This window comes from Neovison vison, chromosome 8 (genome assembly GCF_020171115.1).
Source record: "Neovison vison isolate M4711 chromosome 8, ASM_NN_V1, whole genome shotgun sequence".
NCBI classification, from domain to species: Eukaryota; Metazoa; Chordata; class Mammalia; order Carnivora; family Mustelidae; genus Neogale; species Neogale vison.
Window position 1 is genome coordinate 95,847,659 of NC_058098.1, and position 22,756 is coordinate 95,870,414.

The following is a 22,756-nucleotide window of genomic DNA, read 5'->3' on the forward strand; positions in this document are numbered from 1 at the left end:
TTGGTATCTAGGACATAATATTGTTTATTTACTTACTTATGTTTGGCTTATTGTCTTTGTTCCCATTAGAGCGTAAGTTCCTTGAAGTACGGAGTTTCTTACCTGTTTGGTTTATTGATGTGTGACAAGCACCTAGAATAGTGCCTGGCACAGAGTAGGGCTTACTAAATGTCTGTTGAATGATGGATGGTCAAGTGCTGACTGCACAAGGACCTCCGTTAAAAACGTGTTGACCAAGCAAAGCTGATTATTACTCACTGCAGTACGGGGAGACAATACCCGATAGAGTTAAAGGGAAAGGTAGGGGAAGATAATTACAGAGTTCTGGAGTCTATGCTTTCATGACTTAAAGTGGATTTTTCAAGGCAGGGAACTGGTTGGGATTGAGCGAAATTCCTGACATAATGGTCTAGGATTGGGGCGCCTGGGGGGCTCAGTGGGTTAAAGCCTCTGCCTTTGGCTCAGGTCATGATCCCAGGGTCACAGGATCAAGTCCCATGGTGGGCTCTTGGCTCAGCAGGGAGCCTGCTTCCTCCTCTCTCTGCCTGTCTCTCTGCCTTCTCGCGATCTTTGTCTGTCAAATAAATAAATAAAAATCTTAAAAAAAAAATAATAGTTTAGGATTGGTGGTCATGGCGAGGTGAGGATCTCAAGCTGTTCTGATAAATGTTGTCCTGATAAATGACTTATTGTTTCCAGGGAAACAATAAGTTTCTTGATAAGATGGTTTTGCCCAGATAGCAAACCACCCAGGTAACTTGGTTTACAACACTTTTCTGAAGCACACAGTAATTAGTTTACAGTCTTGTCTTCTGTTAAGTTTCCATTGATTCAGGGTCTCAGCTCCCAACATCAGTGTGTACAACTGAGTGGATTTAAACATAGTTGGCCTTGGTGCCTTTTTGGAAACAGAGTCTTAACATGGAAGGGTAGTTCACAGAACAGATCAATCATAGGACTGCCTGGGAGCTGAGACAGCCGGGATTCTGTTGCCTGCCCTACTTCTGGCCCCAGCAACATCCGAAAAGCAAATTCGAATTTGGAAAACAGAAGACACATTGCCTGAGGACATCCTTTTTTCCAAAGAGTGATTTTCAAAATATTGTTTCAAGGGAATAGGTTGAATAGCTTTTTTTTTAAAATTAACATATAATGTATTATTTGTCCCAGGGATACAGGTCTGTGAATCGTCAGGCTTACGCACCTCATAGCACTCACCACAGCACATACCCTCCTAATGTCCATAACCCAAGCACCCTCTCCATACCCCCCTTTGTCTGGCAACCCTCAGTTTGTTTTGTGAAATTAAGAGTCTCTTATGGTTTTGATATGGAGTGATAATAGGCTGATAGAAGCTGCAGCAACCAAGAATTGGCATGTTCCTGGGGCTCCTCGGTGGCCCCCTCGGTTAAGGGTCTGCCTTCTGGCTCAGGTCACGATCTCAGGGTCCTGGGATCTGGCCTCATGTTGACCTCCCTGCTCAGTAGGGAGTCTGCTTCTGCTTCTCCCTCTCCTTCTGCCCCTCCCCCTACTCAAGTGTTTTGTCTCTGAAATGAATAAATAAACAAATAAATAATCTTAAAAAAAAAAAAAAGAATTGGCACATCCACTCTGACTGGTTGATGCCCCTGCTATAAGATGGCTAAGTATTTGAATACCACGCCTGATTAGATCTACGATGGAAAGACGTTAGAGGAGGCAACAAGGAAGGACCACTGGGGGACATGGACAGGAGATGAGATGGCGTCTTCTTCCACATTTGCTCTCCAGGAACCAATGGAACATGCTCAGTTGAGCTGCAATATTGAGCTGCTTGTAGAAGACAAATATTATACTTCTGCACAACTGAATACAAAAATGATGTAATGGTGCGCAGCTTCTAAGGCAGCCTCTAATAATCCCCGCTTCCTGGTGTTTATGATCCTTGGTCCTTTCCCCTGGAGTGTGAGCGGGGCCTGGTGACTTGCTTCTAATGAGTAGAACATGGTAAGAATGATGGGACGTCACTTCGGAGATGAGAGAACTAATGAAGACGGTGACTTCTGCCTTGCTCACTTTCTGTCTCTCTCTTGCTGACTCTGAGGAAAGCTGCCATCACGTGACGCCTTGCGGAAAGGCCCATGTGGTGAACAACTGATGTCTCGGGCCGACAGCCAGCGAGGGCCCGCCACCGGCCACCGACGTGTGAGTGAGCTTGGAAGCTGGCCTCCTCCCTCCCACTCAGGCTGTGAGAGCAGCGGAGCCCCAGCCCACAGCTTGATTACAGCTTGGAGAGAGATCCGAGTCGGAATCGCTCAGCTAAGCCCCCGCCGGAATCCTGACCTGCAGAACCGTGAGACAGTCAATGTTTTAAGCTGCCAAATTTTGGAATGCTTTCTCCTATGGCAATAGATAGCTAATACAGGGTGTGTGTGTGTGTGTGTGTGTGTGTGTGTGTGTGTGTGGCTTCTGAGGCCATATCAGGGTATTTTATCCAGGGAGGGCGTATACCACAAGACTTCACATGTAATATGTTTGCTTTGGAGAATGTGTCATGGCCCTGGGTCTGCCCTCTGGCTTGGAAGCCCAGAAACAGACTTGTCAGCTCAGCAAAACAGCTTCATCTTCAGTCAGGCTCACATGAACTAGATTTATGGGACTTATATGACAACACCAAATGCTAGTTATTAATTTAGAATGAGAGAAAAGATAATCATGCTGGCCGGCATACCAGAACACTTATGTCTCTATGACAAGCACTTTCTCCGAAGGCAAAATTTCATGTCAAATAAGAACAAGTGAGTTGCTTGATGAACGTAGAATCAGAACAATGGAAGCTAAGCATACGTTTCAAATGTGTAGTGGCAATAGTCGAAGTCATGCTAAGAATAATTCATCAGTGGAACCAGACAACTCCAAAATTGTTGGCTACCCCCCATGGGTCTATCTTTATTCCAAGAGGAACTCATCAATGGGCCTGGAATTTCCCCCAAATCACTTGGTGAATTCTCCTTCCTTTTGTGGGCAGTGACTGGCCAACATTTTATGTCATGACCATTTTTTAGACTACCCTACTGACCAAACCCTCTCCAGAAGGTTAAGATTTTTTTCTTTGCTTGAGTTAATATGTGAATTAACTTATAGTCTTTTCTTGTGGGTCTAGGAGTTGTTTGTCAACTTTAAGGTAAGTTTAATGCTAATTATATTAAGAACATACTGTAATCCAGACATCTACTTAAGAACTTTATTTATGGATTGTCTGGATGTAATCCATACAGCAACATCCTAGTACCAAGAAGGAAACTGGGGCAGAGAGAAGATATTCAAAATCTCACAGCTAATACATGTCAGACTCTAATTTTGCCCGAATTTGCTTCAGACTGATTTCCATTAACCACCATTTCCTATCTCCTTGCCCTACACCTGTGGTTCTCAAACTTATACAATCATCAGACTCACATGGAAGATTCCGTAAAGCACAGAATGCTGGGCTTCACCCCCACAGTCTGCGATTCAGTAGGTTTGGCGTGGGGCCTGAGAATCTGCATTTTTACATGTCCCCCATCGTGCTGATGCTGCTGATCCAGGGACCACACTTTGGAAACTTTTTTTTTTTTTTTTTTAGGTTAGCAATATCTCTCTTTTGGAGTACTTTCCTGCCTCCTATTCATTTTTTAACTGCAACTAGAATGATCCTTCGGATTTTCCTTGGAAATATTTATTGAGTGTCAGGCACCATACTAGGCATAGAGGATGAAATAATGACCAAAAACCTGAAGTGGGGCATTTGTCTGGAACACTTTCCTTCCTTGGCTGAATACCATGTGATGTTGCTCATGTTCTCCTTTCTGTAGGTATAAAACATAGCAGTAATATAACTGAAGTTCTATTCCTGGAATCAGCCCACAAAATGGTAGAGGCAGCTCCGTGCTCTTTGATTTTGTTCTGCGTAGTTGTTTGGGGGAATAATTAAAACCACAGCTTCTTCCTCACTCTCAGATAATGTCAGAGTGAAATGATGGGGTTTTGGGTAAATAGGAATATGGAAGAAGATGATAAGATTCTTCAGGCTCATTTTTCTAGTTTTGTAAAACTCTACAGAATCATTTTTTCATCCTTAGAAGGTTGGGGCACCAGGAATGACTTGGGAATATCCTGCCTGCCTCCTGTGAAAGTCTGTCTTTTATCTCTCTGCTCCTAGCCCATAGATCCAGTCTAGCAAGAGTGATGATCAAGCTGTTTTGGGCTTAGTTAGCCCAGGAAATCCTTACCACTACTGGTCACAGTCACCTTAGTCATTCCTCCTTTTTCTCTTCTCTTTGGGTGGGCAGAAAAAGTCTGAAACTTAGCTAATCTGAAACTTTGATTGTGTAATTCCTTGTTTTATAGGATAAATTCTGTTCTAATCAAGGAAGCCGGAGTAGAAGACACTCTCTGTCCTTGTGGCACCTTGAATTCTGTCCTCAAAACATGGCCTTCTTTCTCAGGCTGATGTAACAGCTCATGTGTCTTCAAGATAGCCAAGTAGAATGCATGGGAGACAGGCTACAGAGGTTATTTATTTTTTTCCCAAGGGGTTTGTTTTTGTTTTGAGCATTTGATTTTTCGCCCAGGGTCAGCAGAAAACTATGGGAAGCTCTAAACTGGGCAAAGACAAGGACAAGGTATGCATGTTTGAGGCACCTTTCGGGTTGCTACTTGGAGAATTAGAGGAACCTGGAGGCAGGAAGACCAATGAGAAAACAGGTGCAGTGGTTTGCAGTGATCCTGAGGAGAAAGGATGGTAACCTGGAGTAGAGTTATAGATGACAGGATGAGAAAGTGTAAGGATTCTTGAGATGTTTTATGGTGCCAGGTGTAGTTTTAGGAATTTTACCGAGGGAGAGACAGGGAGACTTCAAGGATGGCCCTGAGATTTTCGGTGTTAAGCAACAGTTTGGATGTCTAAGTCATTGCTTGAGATACCCAATAGTGGGGAAGTGGTTTGGAAGTGAACATAGTGTATTCAATATGGACATGGTGAGTTCAAGGTGCTTTGGGACATTAATTCAATGAGAATAACCAACAAGTAATTAATAATCACATTACTCTGAGTGTGAAATCCTTCCAGTGGCTCACCACTGTCAAGGATATAAATTCCAAATTTCTTAGCTAGAGCTGTAATTTACTCTTTTCAGTTTCATCTCTGTCAGTTATCCCCAGGCACAGTTGCCCAGCTCAAACTCAATTTTAGATTTTTTTTTTTTTAAGTCATCTCTACACCCATGGTGAGACTGGAACTTACAACCCGAAATCAAGAATCAAGAATCACATGCTTTATTGACTGAGCCAACCTAGTGCCCCCAATTTTAGCTTCTTAAAGGGTAATGCTCTCTGTAGTCTCAAGGATCCCCTGCCACCTGTTCTTTCAGGAACTATATTCTTACCTTTTCTTGCATTCAACAAAGAGTGAGGGTCAGGTAGCTAGTAGGTGCTGGGATAAAACAGTGAGCAAAGATGACCTCCTCCGTCGGTGCACTCGTGGAGGAGGGTAATGTCGGAACTAGACAATCCAATAATCACCCAAGTAATTAAAAATTAAATTAAAAATTGAATTGCAGATGATGCTAATGGAAGTTACCTAATAAGATTAGGAGCCTATAATGCGGTTTTTAAGTAGCTAAGCTTGAGAAAGTGAAGACAGAATTGATTCAAAGAAGGAGTTTTCTAGGCTGAGAGAACACCCCTATGGAGGGATAAAACTTGGCACATTGTAGGGAACTAGAGAAATCCGCACTTTCCCTGAAATACTTCCCGGGGTTGGAGGTTATTTGGGAGAGTGCAGAGGAAAAGGTGGGTGGTAGTGAGAGTCTTGGCTATTTTGTCCCTTAGCAGCTGCCATCCAACCTCAAGTAGCCGCCCCCTCGTCGCACTGATTATTGGGAGTTGTAGTCTTGACCTTAGTGAACCGACATGGCGGCCTCCATTGCAGGGACCTGCGGGGCCGCAATGGAGCTGTCCCGAGGCTTTCGAGCCGCCAGGGTGCTGCTCCCTGCTCCAGCCTCCATCGCCTGGCGTAAGTGGAGCGGGGCTTGCAAGCCGGGGTCAAGAAGGAGCTCGGGGCCAGGTTCGAGGGAGGCGAGCCTAGAAGTCCGGGGCAACCCTCGTGGGACCGCGAGTTGGGGGAGATTGCAGGGCTCAGCGGGAGCTCAGGGCGAGCTCTGTTGACCTCTGTCGCCCGCACTGCAGGGGCCCGCGTGGGGCCGGAGCGTCCGCGGAGCACCAGACCTTCTGAGCCCGGCGCGTTCAAGCCGCCGCCGAAACCTGTCATTGTGGACAAACGCCGTCCGCCGCTTCAGGAAAGGAGGTGAGGCCCGGGCGTTTTGGGTCTGTGCGCTCAGGAACCTGTCTTTGCTTTGGAGATCTGGACTCTAAAGCCGAGCTGGAACTCTCTCTCAGTGCACGAACTTGTGTGCAGAATTCTTGAGGCTCATGCAGAGCTCTTCCAACTTAGTTTTGTCTTCCTCGTTTTTTCCAAGCCAGGATTGACCTTTCTCTGCAGTCCTACTAAATCAGAACTTCAATCAAGGATTCCCCCGATTTGAAGCTCTTTGCTTCGGCCTTTAGCCTGTATTGAGAATTTTTCTCTGAAGTACATCGTATTTTACCTGTTTAAGCAGCCGATTATTCCTTGCCTTAGTAAAAATGGGTTGGCCAGAACTCACCCTGTTTTCCCTTCCCAAATTCACTTGTTTTAGTTTCCTGAAACTGCGATGCAGCGATAAAATTTTCCGCTAATTTGCGTCTTAAATTTACTTTCCAAAACAATGGTTTAAAAGCTTGGCCAACTTGATGAATGCTGGTAACTTTGGAGGTACCTGTAAATTTAGATAACCTAGGATTTGCAGAAAGCGTAGAACTGTACAACAACCTTATTAAAAATCCAGTTTTAGCGGGAAAAACTTGGTGTGATATAAGGCTTTCTGAAAGGGCTCTTTGTTGTTGATTGGATTACCTCTGTGTGCCTCTGTGTGTGTGTTTAACTTTGCAAATATCCAGTTCTAAGCCGAAATAACACTGAATTTATGGAAGCTAGAGATTAAAAAAGATTTCCTTATACAGCCTTTTTTAATGTGGAAAAGGAAGATCTCTCTCTTTTTTTTTTAAGATTTTATTTATTTATTTGACAGACAGAGATCACAAGCAGACAGAGAGGCAGGCAGAGAGAGGGAGAGGAGGAAGCAGGCTCCCTGCAGAGCAGAGAGCCCGATGTGGGACTCGATCCCAGGACCCTGAGATCATGACCTGAGCCGCGGCTTAACCCACTGAGCCACCCAGGCGCCCGGAAGATCTCTTTTAAATGGCAAAACTTCATACCATTCAGTTAAATAAATAGGAATGTAAATCATGTAACTACTTTGGAAAACAACTGGACAAAATTTAGTAAGTTTGAGGTTGTGTATATCATTCCATCAGGTTGGTACACAACTAAAAGTAATACGAAAAAAATAATAAATATGTACCCTTAAGGATACATGTACAAGGATGAACACAGAGATATCTATCAGTAGGTGAATAGGCAAATACATTTATGTAATAGAGTGTTATGTGGCAGTGAAAAATGAATGAACTAGAGCTAACATGGATGAACTTCACAATTAAGATGTGTAGGGAAAAAAGCAACCCGCAGGAGAATTGATACAGTATGATAACATTTTTATGTTGCCCAGACATACATGCATATGTAAAGTATAAAATTTAAAATTTAAAGGGGAAATTCTCCACTTTCACAAAGCAATCAAACCTAGCTTCCGTAGTAACCATACAAGCTGACGTTATATATCTCCTGATATGATAGCATAAGGCAGTCACATGATCACCTGTGTAATATTTTTACCCAAAATGTTTAACTTGGTCTACACATGTGGAAACAATAAATCCAGAATCCTTGGATTGTCTGTAATACAATGGGCTTTGACTTTTCAGAACAGTCAGTGTTACAAAAATACAAAGATGAGGAACAGTGCCAGTTTAAGAGACTAAAGGGAGTAATACCCAGGTGTAATGTGTGAAGCTTTTGATAGTTTAGACTGGGCAACAAACAGCTGTAAAAGATCTTTTCCAGGACAATTAGATATATGAGTTTAAATAGATTTAAATCAGTTTAAATGCAAAGTATATAACAGATTGTATTATTGAATTAATGCATAAATTCTTAGATGTCATAAAGGTATTACGGTAAATGTAGCAGAAAGTTCCTATTCTTAGAAGCTTTCTAAAGTATTCAGGGATGAAACATCTTGATGTTCGACATTTTCAAATAGTTCAGGAAAAAAATTACATGTGTATATGAAGCACATATGTCAAAATGTTGGCAGTTGGTGAAACAAGTTGATGTATATATGGGTGTTCATTGTATTACCATTTCAATTTTTTGGTGGCTTTAAAAATTTTCAAAGGAGGAAATTGAGTGTTGGGGGTAATCATCATCAAAAAGACATGACCACTGGGGCACCTTGGGTGGCTCATTCAGTAAGCATCTGACTTCTGCTCAGGGCATGATCTTGGGGTCCTGGGATCCAGCCCCACTTCAGTCTCTCTTTCAAATAAATTAAAAAAAAAAAAAAAAAAAAGACATGACCACTGATTGATATGTGGGCTGGAAGCCACCGCCTTGCCCCCTCCCCTCTTCTTGCAGTGTGGGTTCTGCTTGCCTTTCCTGCCCCCCAGAGACTGCTCCAAAGACAAAGCCTTGATATGATGATGTTGTTGAAAATGGCTACATGGAATGTGTGACTGAGCCCACTTAGGGCCTCTTTATAACTTTTTAAGATTTGGCAGTGGGTATGGAGATTCATTTGTCTTGCTGCCGCCCAAAATAAGCCCATATATAAGGTCTGTTTGCTGTTACTGAAGCTGCCACCTATTCACCTGAAGTGGCCTGCTTCTTCGGTACCCCTGGGAATTCCTGAGAGACTAGTGAAGCAACATTATGGAAATGGGAGAAATGCATAGGAATAATCATCACCAAATTTAATGAATTAACCATAGTAATTAACTGAGGGGAGGGAGGCGTACACTAGGGCTTCAAAAATATTGATCACTTATTTCTTGGGATGGGTAATAAGGACATGAATTTTCAGGGTAATGCCATTTATGCTTTAAAGAAGTTAGCTTAGAGAAGTAAGAGAATAGGGAGATTACTTTTAAAGTTAGTTTGCAGTTAATGATTTCTAGGTTTATATTTTTCTAGTGTCACTTGTTTTAACATGTACAACTCAATATGAGGCCTGTGGTTTATGGCCCTAGGCTTTGTAGCCTGACAGACATGCCTACATTTAAATCTTGACTTAATAAGTATATAGTTAATAAAACAATATGTCAGTTACTTACCTTCTCCAAGCCTCATTTTCATCTGTGAAAAGGGGATGATAACCCTATACCCACCTGATTGTTGTAAGCATTATTCTATACTTTTGATTTTCATAAGCCCTTAATGCCAGGTGAGTACTCAGGAATTGTTAGCTATTTTCATGGGCATTAACAACAATTTTAGGAATAAAGAATTGACTTTTCTTTAGAGAAGAACAAATAAAACACATCAACGTCATAGTCTTTAATTTTTCTGGTAAAGCAACAGTTTGCTTTTAAGTTTGCCTTTTATTTTTATTTTTTATTTTTCACAGATTCTTGAGTCCTGAATTTATTCCTCCAAGGGGAAGAACAAATCCTCTGAAATTTCAAATAGAAAGAAAAGACATGTTAGAAAGGAGAAAAGTACTCCATATTCCAGAGTTCTACGTTGGTCAGTAAGAGCCGGGCGCTTTTATTATTAGTGGTGGGAAGGGCTCCTTTTCTTCACTTAGGGGAGATGTTTTCCACCTCTCTGGGTTTTGCCCAGATGAGGTACCTCTTCCTAATGTATTAAAATATTTAAGAAGTTACGAGGTTGCCTGGTCATGCTGTTCATGTGTTTCTGCATGTCACGTCAAAGTTCACCTCTCCTCTGCATGTGTAGGAAGCATACTTCGCGTGACCACAGCCGACCAGTTCGCCAGTGGGAAAACCAGCCAGTTTCTGGGGATCTGTATCCAGAGATCAGGAGCTGGCCTTGGAGCTACTTTTATCCTTAGAAATACTATCGAAGGACAAGGTAGGTTTCATTGCATTAGTTTGATTTTCTGGAAGGTGTTCTCTTAGGATTCCATTTTGTGTTCTGCATCCTGGGATGAGGCATCTGGCCCTGCCGTGGAGCCTGGGGCCCGAGAATGGACTGGGACAGGCCGCCGGATGGATGTCCACGCGGCACTTCCCCAGGAGGTCGGCTTCTTGTGCAATCTGGGAACAACGGACTGGCCAGCCTTTGGCCACTTCACAAGAGGAAGCAGGGGACTATACACAGTGTGGGGACATTCATTGCTGGAGTAAATGACTCATGAGAACATTAAGATAAACACAGTGATATCTGGATGAGTCACTTTGTCCTAAAGTGGATGCCCCTGCTTTGCTTTATATTGTGACGGTCACCACAATCATCACAGTTTGATAAGAATCAGAGGAATCTTTAAAAAGGCAGAATTTCTTGTTTATGCCTAGTAAGACAGAGGCCCAAGAGGCCTCTTTTAGAAAGACTATGAGTCAAAATGGCAGGACAGTGACGTTTTCTTCTTCAGAGTTGTGTGCTTTGGGGACATGATCCCCGACAGTGAAGTATTATATTCAAGAAAAGTGGGGGCACCTGGGTGGCTCAGTTGGTTGAGCCGCTGCCTTCGGCTCAGGTCATGATCTCAGCGTCCTGGAATCGAGTCCCACATTGGGCTCCTTGCTCAGCAGGGAGCCTGCTTCTCCCTCTGCCTCTGCTGCCCCTCTGCCTGCCTGTGCTCGCTCTCTCTCTCTCTCTCTCTCTGACGAATAAATAAATAAATAAAATCTTTAAGAAAAGAAAAGTGAACCATGAGAACAGTGACTCTTCTTATGTGGTCCTGACCTGTGGCACCCTGCATGGAGGGGCTCAGCAGGACTAGGCTGGTTGCAGAAATGTGTGCCTTCCCTCAGGTCATGTGCTTGAAGACGCTTATAATAGAAAGACACAAACACAGGTGTAATTTAGACGGACCTTGGTTTGATTTTCTTTCTTAAAATTGAGATAATAGTAGTTTCTACCTCCCAGGGTTGTGGTCAGCTGCGTGCAGTACTGTGTGTGAGATACTGGCCATCGACTCCTCCAGGGCTGTTCACTCCCTGTCACCCTCTCCTAAAGTACTTTCTGTGGACAGGTTGAAGGGAAAAACAACTTTCTTTGGTGGTTCTTTCAGTCCATTGGCTTTAAATACCATCCATATGACGACAGGCCCCAAATCTGTATCTCAGGAACTGACCCTTTCCGAGTTCCAGATTTGCACATACAGTTGGCTTTTCGAGGGCGCCTGGGTGGTTAAGCAACTGCCTTTGGCTCGGGTCATGATCCTGGCTCGGGTCATGATCCTGGAGTCCCGGGATTGAATCCCACATCGGGCTCCCTGCTCAGCAGGGAGTCTGCTTCTCCTGCTGATCTCTCTCACACACTCTTTCTCTCTCTCTCTCTCTCAAATAAATAAATAAAATCTTAAAAAAAAAAAAAAGAACATTTAGCTTTTCGAATTTCCAACTGCATATCTTTTAAGCAGGAGTTCCGAATAGGATTCTGTGTCTCCTCACAGTGTGTTCCTCTTTGTTTTTTCTATGTCTAGAAACGGCACCACTGCCCACCCGTTTACTGAAACCAAAAGTTTAGGAGATATAAAAATAGCTTATTAAGAGCTTGTAAATAGTTTATTTATTCTCCATTCTTACCCACATCCAGGCAATCGGTTTTTCTTCTCTTGATCTCCAAAAAAATACTCCTGTTTTGTTTCTCCATCTTCATCTCCATGGCCACCACTCCCATCCATGCCTCCACTGCCCCCTGCCGGCAGCTGTGCTGTGTGTCTGGTTTCCTGACCCACTAACTCACTAGGCTCCAGCCAGAAGGACTTTTTTCTGTTTTTGTCCCAATATGGCAAATTTGTTAAGACCCCAGGGCCTTTACATTTGCTGTCCTTTCTGCCTGGTGTTTTCTTAGCTATTTATAGTGTCCGTTTATTTATTTTTTTTGTAGGATTTTATTTTTAAGTAGTCTCTACCCAACGTGGTGCTTAGACCTGCAACCCAGAGCAAGAGTCGCATGTTCTACTGACAGAGCCAGCCAGGCACCCCTATTGCATCAGTTTCGATCATCTTTTCAGAGAGGCTCTCCCTGACTATACTATTTTTGTTCTGCTTATTCCCCAGCCACATGTAATCACTGTTTGTCTTGACTCTATGAAATTAAGTGAAATTATGAATTGTAAATGAGATGGTGTGTTTATTGTTTGGCATCCATTAGAATGTAAGCGTTAGGAGAAGAAAAGGATCTTGACCTATTTTGAGTTTACTATAGGTACAGTTCCTAAATCCCGAGTATGTGGAACAGAACAGGTGTGTAGTAAATCATGGATTAGATCCTGGCGTTAAACAGTAGGTGTTAATGATGATCACATATATTTGTATTTCTCTTGGGTTTATTTCAGGAAACGTGAAATATACTCTTTCCCTCTAGCATTTGATACTACAGAAGACATATCTTCAGCTGTTCCAAGCTTGCTTCATATGGAGGGCCCCGGCATGTTTTAAACCCAGGCCATCCTTTAGAGGGGCTTCTAAACCAAAGTTAGAACTTGAGAATTTATTTATTCTTTTTTTTTTACATCATCAGTCCTGTTGCCCTTAATGCAAAAGATTAAGGTTTTTTTAAGTAATTAAAAAATAAACAAGAACATGGCAGTGAAGAATTTCCTCAAATTTTCTCCATGTGTATACTATCAGATGTGAAGAGATGTGTGCCTGTTTATAGAAGACATTTTTCTTTAAACTATCAGATTCTCAGATTTTTTCACTTTTCCGTCTACATGGACTTTAGCTTGTTTCTTTTTCTGTTGATCATCTTAAAAATGACAAATTTATGTCACATTTCCTATGTGCAAAACTGCAAGTTCTGTAATGAAGTAATTCTTATTGTTGTAAGAGGCATAGGCAGACATCTGGGTTTAGTGGGTAAAAATATACTTTCTCTTTTTAGGTGTTGAGATTTGCTTTGAACTTTATAATCCTCGAATCCAGGAGATCCAGGTAGTCAAATTAGAGAAACGGCTGGATGATAGTTTGCTATACTTACGAGATGCCCTTCCGGAATACAGCACTTTTGATATGGATATGAAGCCGGTAGCACATGAACCTAGCCACGATGTTCCTGTGAATCAGGTATAAGCTGTACTTTTGGAACTGAAAGTTCTCTGTAGAAAGAGAGTTCTCTGTAAGAAAGAGTCATCTTAATGAAAACTTTTAGAAGAATATTTGCTTGTGATTATCAGCTTAAAATATTATTATTATTATTTTTTTAATATCTTCCATAGCTGAAAGTAAAAATGAAGCCTAAACCCTGGTCCAAACGCTGGGAACGTCCCAAATTTAATATTAAAGGCATCAGATTTGATCTCTGTTTAACCGAAGAGCAAATCAAAGAAGCTCAGAAGTGGAGTCAGCCATGGCTCGAGTTCGATATGATGCAGAAATATGATACTTCAAAAATCGAAGCTGCAATATGGGACGAAATTGAAGCATCGAAGAAGTCCTGATTCTGAGAATCAGTTCGGTTCTTTGCAGAGGAGATGCTGACTCCCGGAGGATTTCTTTAAGGACCAATTTAATTTCTTATATGAGGACATAGTCATTAAATCAACTCAACGTTCATTAGTTTACGAGTACTATTGTAAAAAAATAAATAAAAAGAGCACACCAGTTTGTTACTTTAGAGTTATATCATTACCAAAATGCTCTTCATCAAGTCTGGATCCTGAACATGGAAGTGGTAGGATGATTTTTTTAAGTTTGTGAAATAAATTGTAAATACAAGAAAGGGATGATATGAAGAATAATAATAAAGTGAACATTGATACCTCAGGGCAAGAGGTAAAACATTTAGTAATCTCTAAGAAGGTTAAGAAATAGAACACTTACTTGGATTTGTGTGTCTGCAAGTACATCCTTCTCTCCTCCCCTGGATACAAGCACTATCCTGACCGTGTCAGTCATTCCCTTGCATTTCTTTTGGTTTATTCCCTACATATACATTCTAAAACAACATTCCTCGTTTGGGGAAACCTGTTGGCAGATACAAGAGGACAATATCATTATTACATGAAGGCTTCAGGGAGAACCTAAGTCTTCTGGTCATAGTCCGGCTGCATTTTCCCTGAGAATATATAAGATCACTTTGAGGCGGTTCATGGCTAAGGTCGTGAGTCCTTAAATAGAAGGCTCACCGCAGGCCATCTGATAGGCCGGAGTGTGGGTAACTGATGCCTGGCAGAAATGTGGAGGGAGTAGACTGCTCTCTATGCTCTGGTTTTCACCTCATGATGAATCAAACTCCAGCTCAGAGGACAGCTCAAAACAATACTTCTGTGGGATACTGGGAGTGTCCTTGCTGATCCATGTAGCTGAATGGGGTGGAAACCCGGCGCGGGAGGACATGGTGAAAATCAGTCTGCGGGCAGTTTGAGCTAGGCTTCCCTGAGCATGCTGTTCATCAGGTTAAAAAGAGTACAGTACCACACAGGGCCAGCACAGGTCTTAAGGGCAATGCTCATGAAGACATGTAAGGTGTCCTAAATCATGCTGTGTGGATCCAGCCTCTGGTGCTTGGCTAATTGGGGATTTGCATTCACTTCTCTCCTGTGCTGATTGGTTTTCGGGATTTTTTGGCTTTCTGTTTAATTGTTACTGTTTTCTAGAACATATCTTTTGGTGAGTTCTAGAGAAAGTATGTATGAATATAAATCTTTTGAGACCTTACATGTTTATCATATCTAATATTTTGTAGAATTCTAGGTGGGGTGTGATCTTCAGAATTTTGAATATATTGCTACATTGTCTTATTTCCAGTTGTGTTGCGAAATCAAAACCTATTTTGATTTCTGTTCTTTGTATATGACTTGAAAGCTTGTAGACTGTTTTACTTCTCAAGGTGATACAGTTTCACAGAGATGTGCCTTGGTGTGAATCTATATTTATCCATTATGGTGGACATTTGATGTATCATTTCGGTATGCTAACTTGTATCTTTCACTTCGTGGGGGGAGGAGGGTGTGGAATCTTATTCACTGATGATGTCCTCCCCTCCGCCGCTCTTTGATGTTGGCTCTCCAGGACTGGATCCCTATCCCTATCCCACCCCCAACCCCATCTGTTTGGTTTTTAGCTCTTTAATTCAATCTTCCAACTGTGCTTCGCTCTCATATTTCTAAATCTGTAAATCCCTTTTTGATTTGTGATTGTTCCTTTTCTTATTAGTTCTTCGTTCTTATTCTGTATTCCTGCCTGTGGATTTGTTCTGTTACCATTGAGTATATTCATGATAGTGTTTGTGTGCTCTTTTTTTTTTTTTTTAATTGTTTTTCAGCAGGGTCTGTTTTCTTCAAATTTCTCCTGTATGTGTGTGTGTGTGTGTGTGTGTGTGTGTGCGTGCGCCTGTTTTAGGCGTTGCCAGGACATCAGCTGTCTACTTCTGGTTGAACAATGGACTAAAAAGCTCCTTATGAGCCTTGGACTCGTGAGAAGGGCTGTTTTCAGGGTTATCTAGGTGGACCTTTTGGGGGGAGCCCATTCTCCAGGTGAATGTCCTGGTTTGGTCAGATTCTCCAAAGTCAAGGCTTCCATCTCCTTCCTGGATGGGAAAGAGCTCTCTGCCAGTGTTGTGTGACTTTATGGGGAAAGAAGGATGGGATTTCTGGCACAGCATGTGTATGTGGCCATCTTGGCCATCTTTTTTTTTTTTTTAAGATTTCATTTATTTATTTGACAGAGAGAGATCACAAATAGGCAGAGAGGCAGGCAGAGAGAGAGAGGAGGAAGCAGGCTCCCTGCTGAGCAGAGAACCCGATGCGGGACTCGATCCCAGGACCCTGAGATCCTGACCTGAGCCGAAGGCAGTGGCCTAACCCACTGAGCCACCCAGGCGCCCCCCATCTTGGCCATCTTTCCTGCTCCTCACCAGCACACTTTGGCTTGCTACTCACACAGTGTCTGAAGTACAGAAAACCTCCTTTGGCTTGACAAGCCACGGTGAGGAGTAGGGGAAGGGATAGTAGGGATTTAACCTCCAAGTAGTTTTCATTAAGTTCTTGTTTTAACCACTGTCCTTAACCCCCCGTTGCCAAGGGACTGGATCTGCTGACCGGACAGTTCTGAGGGGTGAATTAGGTGGATTGTCACATTTCTCCACTGCTGGCTTCATTGGCCTTTCTTTGAGTCTGCCAATCAGTCCATATGCTTTGTCAACTTTCAGAATTGTGTTCTGATTATTTCTTGTACTGTTCTGTCATTTTATGTCTCATTAATAACCTTGCAGTGTTTTCTACTGGTTGCATGTTGTCTGTTTTCTTGTCCTGTCTCTTTCCCTGTGGTATATTTTAATGGTCATTTGAATAATTCATTTGACATAATTTGTTATGTAACCCTTTTTTTCAATAACAGACATCTTCTCCAAAAGAAATGTTTAGGTGTTTACCTTTGGGCCTCTTAACATTCATCCCATCCTTGATCTTTTCCATGAATGGTTGTTCCGTGGTCATCTGACCGCTTTCAGGAAGCTGCGTATGTACCACATACATGGATGACTTGCTGAGATAGCTTTGCAAAATAAAATTTTAGCAGGAGTCTATATTGAATATTTTTCTTCTCTTTAATTTGTCAAAAGACAACCATTAAAAAGCCTTTTCATTTTTTTGTCTCAATAAACACACTTCAACTTGGTAGAAGAGCAAGTGAATGATCCATTTCAAGATCTAAAGCCGTGTAAATAGGATCCACCCATTAGTATCTGTGCTCCTTCATAACAGCAGTGAGTCATGGTTTTCACTCTAAAAAATCATCTTTAAAATGCTTGCGAATTTTCCTCCAGAAACAAAGCAAATCTTAATATATTTAATGTGTATTGAATACAAATTTTGTTGAAGGGTATATAACATAAAATTTGCTATTTAACCATTTTTAAATGTACGATTTCTGCGGCATTAATTACCTTCATCGTGTCATGCAACCATCACCCCTACCTCTAGAACTTTCTCCTTATCCCAGACAGAAACTCTGACCATCAGGTAATAACTCTTCCTATCCCTTCTCCACGATCCTGGTAAATCCCACTCTACTTTTTATTACTCTCTTCTAGATACTTCTTTTAAGTGGAATCATACAATGTTTGTACTTTGTGTTTGGCTTCTTTTGCCAAATACGATTTCAAGATTAATCCATGTTGTGACATAACAGAGTTTCGTTTCTTTTTTGGCTAAATAATGTTCTGTCATGTAATATATTGTATTTTTTGTGTATTCATTCATCTATTGATGACTACTTGGATTTTTTTAACCTTTTGGTTATTGTGAGTAATGCCGCAGTGAATACTGACATGCACGTTATCTCTTTGAGCTGCTATGTTCATGTTCTCTTTATACTCCAGTTATAAACTCTGGAATGTAATTACTGCTTCATGTGTTCTTCAGTGTTCTTTCCAATTTCTTCTTTAACCCATGGGTGCTATTTAATTCCTGCATAATTGTGAATTTTTCACTTTCCCTCTTGTTCCTGATTTCTAGCATCTTTCTGGTATGGTCAGGAAAGAAACTTCATATGTCTTTTGAAATTTATTGAAAGTTTTGTAGCCTAACATATCCTGGAGAGTGTTCTTTGTGCACTTGAGGAAAATGTGTGTTGTGTTGTTGGATGGAGTGTTTTATAAATGACTGTTAGGTCTGATTAATTTATAATGTTCAAGTCTTCCGTTTCCTTATTGATCTTCTCGGTGTTTTATCTGTTTTTCACAGTGAAATATTGATGTTTCCAGTAATTATTACGGAACTGTCTAGTTTTCCTTTTAATTCTGTCAATGTCTGCTTCAGAGATTTTGGGGGCCCTGCTCAGTGCATAAATTACTGTATCATCTTTTTGATGAATTGACTTCTATCAATATGTAATATCTTTTGTTTCTTCTAACAATTTTGTGCTTTTGGTCTATTTTATCTGGTAATATTAAAAGCCACCTCTGCTCATCTGTACTGTTTACATAGAGTTTCTTGGGGAGCCTCCTGGCTGAGTAGAGTGTGTGATTCTTGATCTCAGGGTCTTGAGCTCAAGCCCCACACTGGGGGCAGAGTTTACTGGAAAACACACACACACACCCTTTTCACTTTCAGCATATTTGTGTCTTTGGTGCTATCTTGAGTTTCTTGTAGACAGCATATGGCTGGATCTTGTGCGTTTGTTTGCTTTTTATTTGTTTTGACAATCTCTGCCTTTTGTTTGCCAAACTGAAAATGCTTACATTTAAATCAGTTAGTAAAAGGGTGGACTTCTGCTATTTTCTTATTTTTTCCTTTAAATATACCATTTTCGTTTCTTTTCTCCATTACTGCCACCTTCTGTGTTGATTTTCTGGAGTGAACTGATTCTCTTCTCATTTCTTTATGTATATATTTGTTAAATATTTTCTTGGTAGTTACTGCGGGGATTACATTTAATATCCTAAATTTATAATAATCTAGTTTGAGTTGATACCAAGGACTTTAATAGCATATAAAATCTCTACTCCTATAAAGTTCTGTTCTCCCTTTATATCATTGATGCCACAAATTTCATCTTTCTACATTGTGTGCTCAGTAACAGATTTACAATTATTTTGTATGCATTTGTCTTTTAAATCATGTAGAAGATAAAACAAAATACAACACAATATTAGTTAGCTTTTATATTTTCCCCTGTATTTACCTTTCCTGGAGATCTTTATTTCTATCACGCAGATTCCAGTTACTATCTACTGTTTTTTTATTTCTGCCTTAAGGACTCCCTTTAGCATTTCTTGTAGGGCAGGTCTGATTTCTGTGAGTGCCCTTGGGTTTTTTTTACCTGGGAAAGTCTTCATTTCTCCCTCATTTTTGAAGGACAGTTCTGTCAGATACAGAATTATTGGTTGACCATATTCTTTGAACATGTTACATATGGCATCCACTGCATTCTGGCCTCTATGGTGTCTGATCAGAATTGGCTGTTAATTTTATTGGGGGTCTTTTGATTATGAGGGGCTGCTTCTCCTGTGCTGCCCTCAGGACTGTCCCTGCCTTTGTCTTTTCAGCAGCTTCATTGTACTTGGTCTTGGTGCCGTCCTCTGCCTTTATTCCAGTTGGTGTTCATTGAGATTCCAGGATTTGCAAATTCATGGTTTTCATTGAATTTTGAATGTATTTGGCCATTATTTCTTTAAATATTATTTCTGCTTTCTTCTGGGACATTCATAATCCATATATGCTGGTTTGTTTGGCAATGGCCCACCAGTTTCTCAGGCTCTGTTTGCTTTTCTTCTATTTTCTTTCTGGTCCTCAGACTTGGTCATTGTAATTGTCCTGTTTTCAAGTTTGCCGGTTCTTTTTTCCCATCTGCTCCAATTAGCTGTTGAACTCCACTAGTGAACTTTTAATTTCAATTTTTGTACTTTCTAGCCTCAGAATTTGTTTGGTTCATTTTTATAATTTCTTTGTGTTTATGAATAATCTCATTTTGTTTGTATATCCCTTTTCAGATCTCTTTCAGTTGCTTGTCCATGGTTCCCTTTAGTACTTTGAGCATATTTAAGACTGTTGTTTTAAAGTTTTTGTCTTAATTCTGATGTCTGTGGTTCTCCAGGGATGTTTTCAATTACTTTGTTTCTTTGATGGTCATACTTTCCAGTGTCTTTGAATGTCTTGTGACTTTTTTGGTTGAAAACTGGACATGTAAATATTATAATGTGATTCTGGAAATCAGATATTCCCTTTCCTTCCCCAGAGTTTCTTTTATTATGATTATTGGACTATAGCCCATTTGTTTACTGATGTTCCCCAAGTATTTTTGCAAAGGATTGATCCCTTATTGTGTGTGATCACTGAAGTCTATCTCTTATGTTTAGATAGCATTTCCTTGAAAGCCAGGAGCTAGAACAAATACCTCTCCCAGTCTTTGCCAACTGTCTCTTTTCTGGGTTTCCCTCAACACTTATCCAGGCTTGCACTAAGTCCAGTAGCCCAAGTTGAAAGCTGAGAATATAGCTGCCATTTTCAAGACTGCTGTCATATCAAAAGGGCAAGTAAAAATGCCACAAAGATTTCCTATAATTTTATTTTGTTCAGTTTTATTGAAATATAGTTGACATAAAGCATTATGCAAGTGTAGGGTATACAGCATAATGATACGACTTTCATATTTTATGAAATAATTACCACAACAAATTTAGTTAATATCAATCATTTTATACATATACCAAAAAAAGAAAAGGGAAAAAAAATTTTTTTTTCCTTGTGATGAGAAATTTTAACATCTTTCAACTTTCAAGTATACCATATTTCAGTGTTTATAACCATTGTGTGGTACATTATTATATCCCATGTACCCATTTATCTTATAACTGGAAGGTTGTACATTTGACCACCTTCATCAAATTTCCCCAACCCTCCCCACCTCTGCCTTTGGTAACCATGAATCTGATCTCCTTATAAGTATCTGTTTGTTTCACTTCTACTTTTAAGTGAGATAAGTATTATGTATTTGTCTTTCTCTTTTTCACTAAGCATAATACTTTCAAGGTCCATCTGTATTGTCACAAATGGCAGGTAATCCTTTCCTGTGCTGAATAATACTCTGGGTATGATGTGAGTGTGTGTGTGTGTGTGTACACATAACATAATTTCTTTATCCATTTATCTTTATCCATTTATCCATTTACTTGCCCTTTTGTTGTATGTCTTGGCTATTGTCAATGATGTTTCTATAAATGCGGGGGTGCAGGTAATTCTTTTCTATTTTTTAAGATTTTTATTTATTTATTTGACACAGAGAGATCACAAGTAGGCAGAGAGGCAGGCAGAGAGAGAGGGGGAAGCAGGCTCCCCGCTGAGCAGAGAGCCCAAAGCGGGGCTCAATCCCAGGACCCTGAGATCATGACCAGAGCCGAAGACAGAGGCTTAACCCACTGAGCCACCCAGGTAATTCTTTGACAGTGTTTTTATTTCCTTCAGATATATACCCACAAGTGGAAATGCTGGATCTTATGGTAGTTCTTCTTTAGTTTACTTTATTGGAAGAACACAGTGTATGTATTGTATTAAATACATGTAATGTATACAAAATATGTGTTAATCGACATGTTATCAGTAAAGCTTCCAGTCAAAGTAGGGTATATTAAGTGGTGATGTTTTGGGGGAGTGGAAAGTTTTATGTGGATTTTCAACTGCATAGGGGTTGCCACCCCTAACCCCTGCATTGTTAAAGGGTCAACTATACTTTCTATCGCTTTTTCCTTTTTTTGGAATTCCCATAATACAGATACTGTTTCTTTTGATTGTATCCCATAAGCCCCATGGACTTTCTTCACTCTTTTTCATTCCTTTTTCTTTTTTGCTCCTCTGAGTGGATAATTTCAAATGTTCTCTCTTGAAAGTCACTGATTCTTTTGCGTGGTCCAGTCTGCTCTTAAAGCTCCTATTGAATTCTTCCATTCAGTCATTGTATTTTTCAGCTCTAAGATTTCTGTTTGGCCTTTCTTTGTTGAACTACTCTTTTTTCTTTTCTTCTTCTTCTTCTTTTTTTTAATGCATTGTTTCCCTAATTTCCTTTAGTCATATGGTATTCTTGTAGTTCACTCAGTTTCTTTAAGGGGTTTATTCTGAGTTCAGTTCATAGACCTCAGTTTCTTTAGGTCAGTTATTAGCGTTTTACTAGTCTCCTTTGGTTCTGTCAAGTTTGTCTGGTATTTTGTAATCCTTGATTCTTTCTTTTAGTATCTGTACATTTGAGTAAGTAATCTTTCTTCCAGACTTTATAGGATTGCTTTAGCAGAGAAAATTCTTCACTAGTCTTCACAGTTTAGGTGTTTGGACTTGTCAACTGGTGACATCCTTGGGCAGGTGGGACTTGCTGTAAGGGTCTATTTTGGGGTGAGGCCGCTGCTGGAGCTGACTGGGGTGCTCACTAAGAATAGTCAGGACTGCTGGCTTATTTCTCTGATGAAGCAGATGTAGGAAGGACTCCGTGATTGCCTAGGTTCTTTGGTCACCCGGGTTCTCTGGTCAGGGTTACTAGGTGCTACACTCAGGAGGAGGTAGGATTATAAATTAGTTTCCCTGTCCTCGCAGGGCAGCAGAATGAGTCCCACCCAGGTCCTTACACAGCAACTTATTTGGGAACCTAAATCAGGCAAGACCGTACACTGAATTCCCTGGCCAGATGGGGCCCGAAGACCCTGCCAGAGTCTCCGCATCAGTGCTGACAGGCTGTGGAGCTTTCCTGGTGTTCAAGCCACGCTTTCTGGTCGGGTGGGGTTCAGGAGCTCCACTCAGCAGTGGGGAGGGCTATCCACCAGCTTCACTGCCCAGGTAGAGTAGGAGATCTAGCTCCAAGCAGCCTCCCATGTGTTCCTACTTAGCGTTTCTACTAGGATGGGGCCAGAAGTTACACAGCAGTGACTGGGCCTGTGATTTAGCCCCCTGTCTAGACAAAGCAGGAAAGCCAGCGCTAAGCATCCTCTCAGGTGTTTCCAGTCAGGCTCTCTGGTCAGGAGGGGCCAGTATAAATTAGCTTCCTGGGCAGAGCCAGAGAATCGGTTCTGTTTCAACAAGAGGGTTGAAGCTGACTTGCACCCCAAATTCTCCGGTCGAATGGT

General features: G+C 41.1%; 1 protein-coding gene across 1 annotated transcript; it reads left to right on the plus strand.

Annotated features, from left to right (window-relative positions):
- Positions 1 to 5,930: 5,930 nt before the first annotated feature.
- Positions 5,931 to 13,820, plus strand: MRPL19 (mitochondrial ribosomal protein L19). The gene is made up of 6 exons (XM_044261506.1): positions 5,931 to 6,034; positions 6,208 to 6,325; positions 9,645 to 9,763; positions 9,977 to 10,111; positions 13,094 to 13,275; positions 13,428 to 13,820. Exons 1-6 carry the CDS (start codon positions 5,932 to 5,934, stop codon positions 13,647 to 13,649), a joined length of 879 nt encoding a protein of 292 aa, XP_044117441.1. The 5' UTR covers position 5,931; the 3' UTR covers positions 13,650 to 13,820.
- Positions 13,821 to 22,756: the final 8,936 nt, after the last annotated feature.

Excerpts from the sequence above, each read along its gene's own strand:
- MRPL19 (XM_044261506.1), top strand. The coding sequence starts at position 5,932 with ATGGCGGCCTCCATTGCAGGGACCTGCGGGGCCGCAATGGAGCTGTCC. Across the intron at positions 6,035-6,207 it reads TCCAGCCTCCATCGCCTGGC|GGGCCCGCGTGGGGCCGGAG; the intron begins GTAAGTGGAGCG and ends CCCGCACTGCAG. Across the intron at positions 6,326-9,644 it reads CCGCCGCTTCAGGAAAGGAG|ATTCTTGAGTCCTGAATTTA; the intron begins GTGAGGCCCGGG and ends TATTTTTCACAG.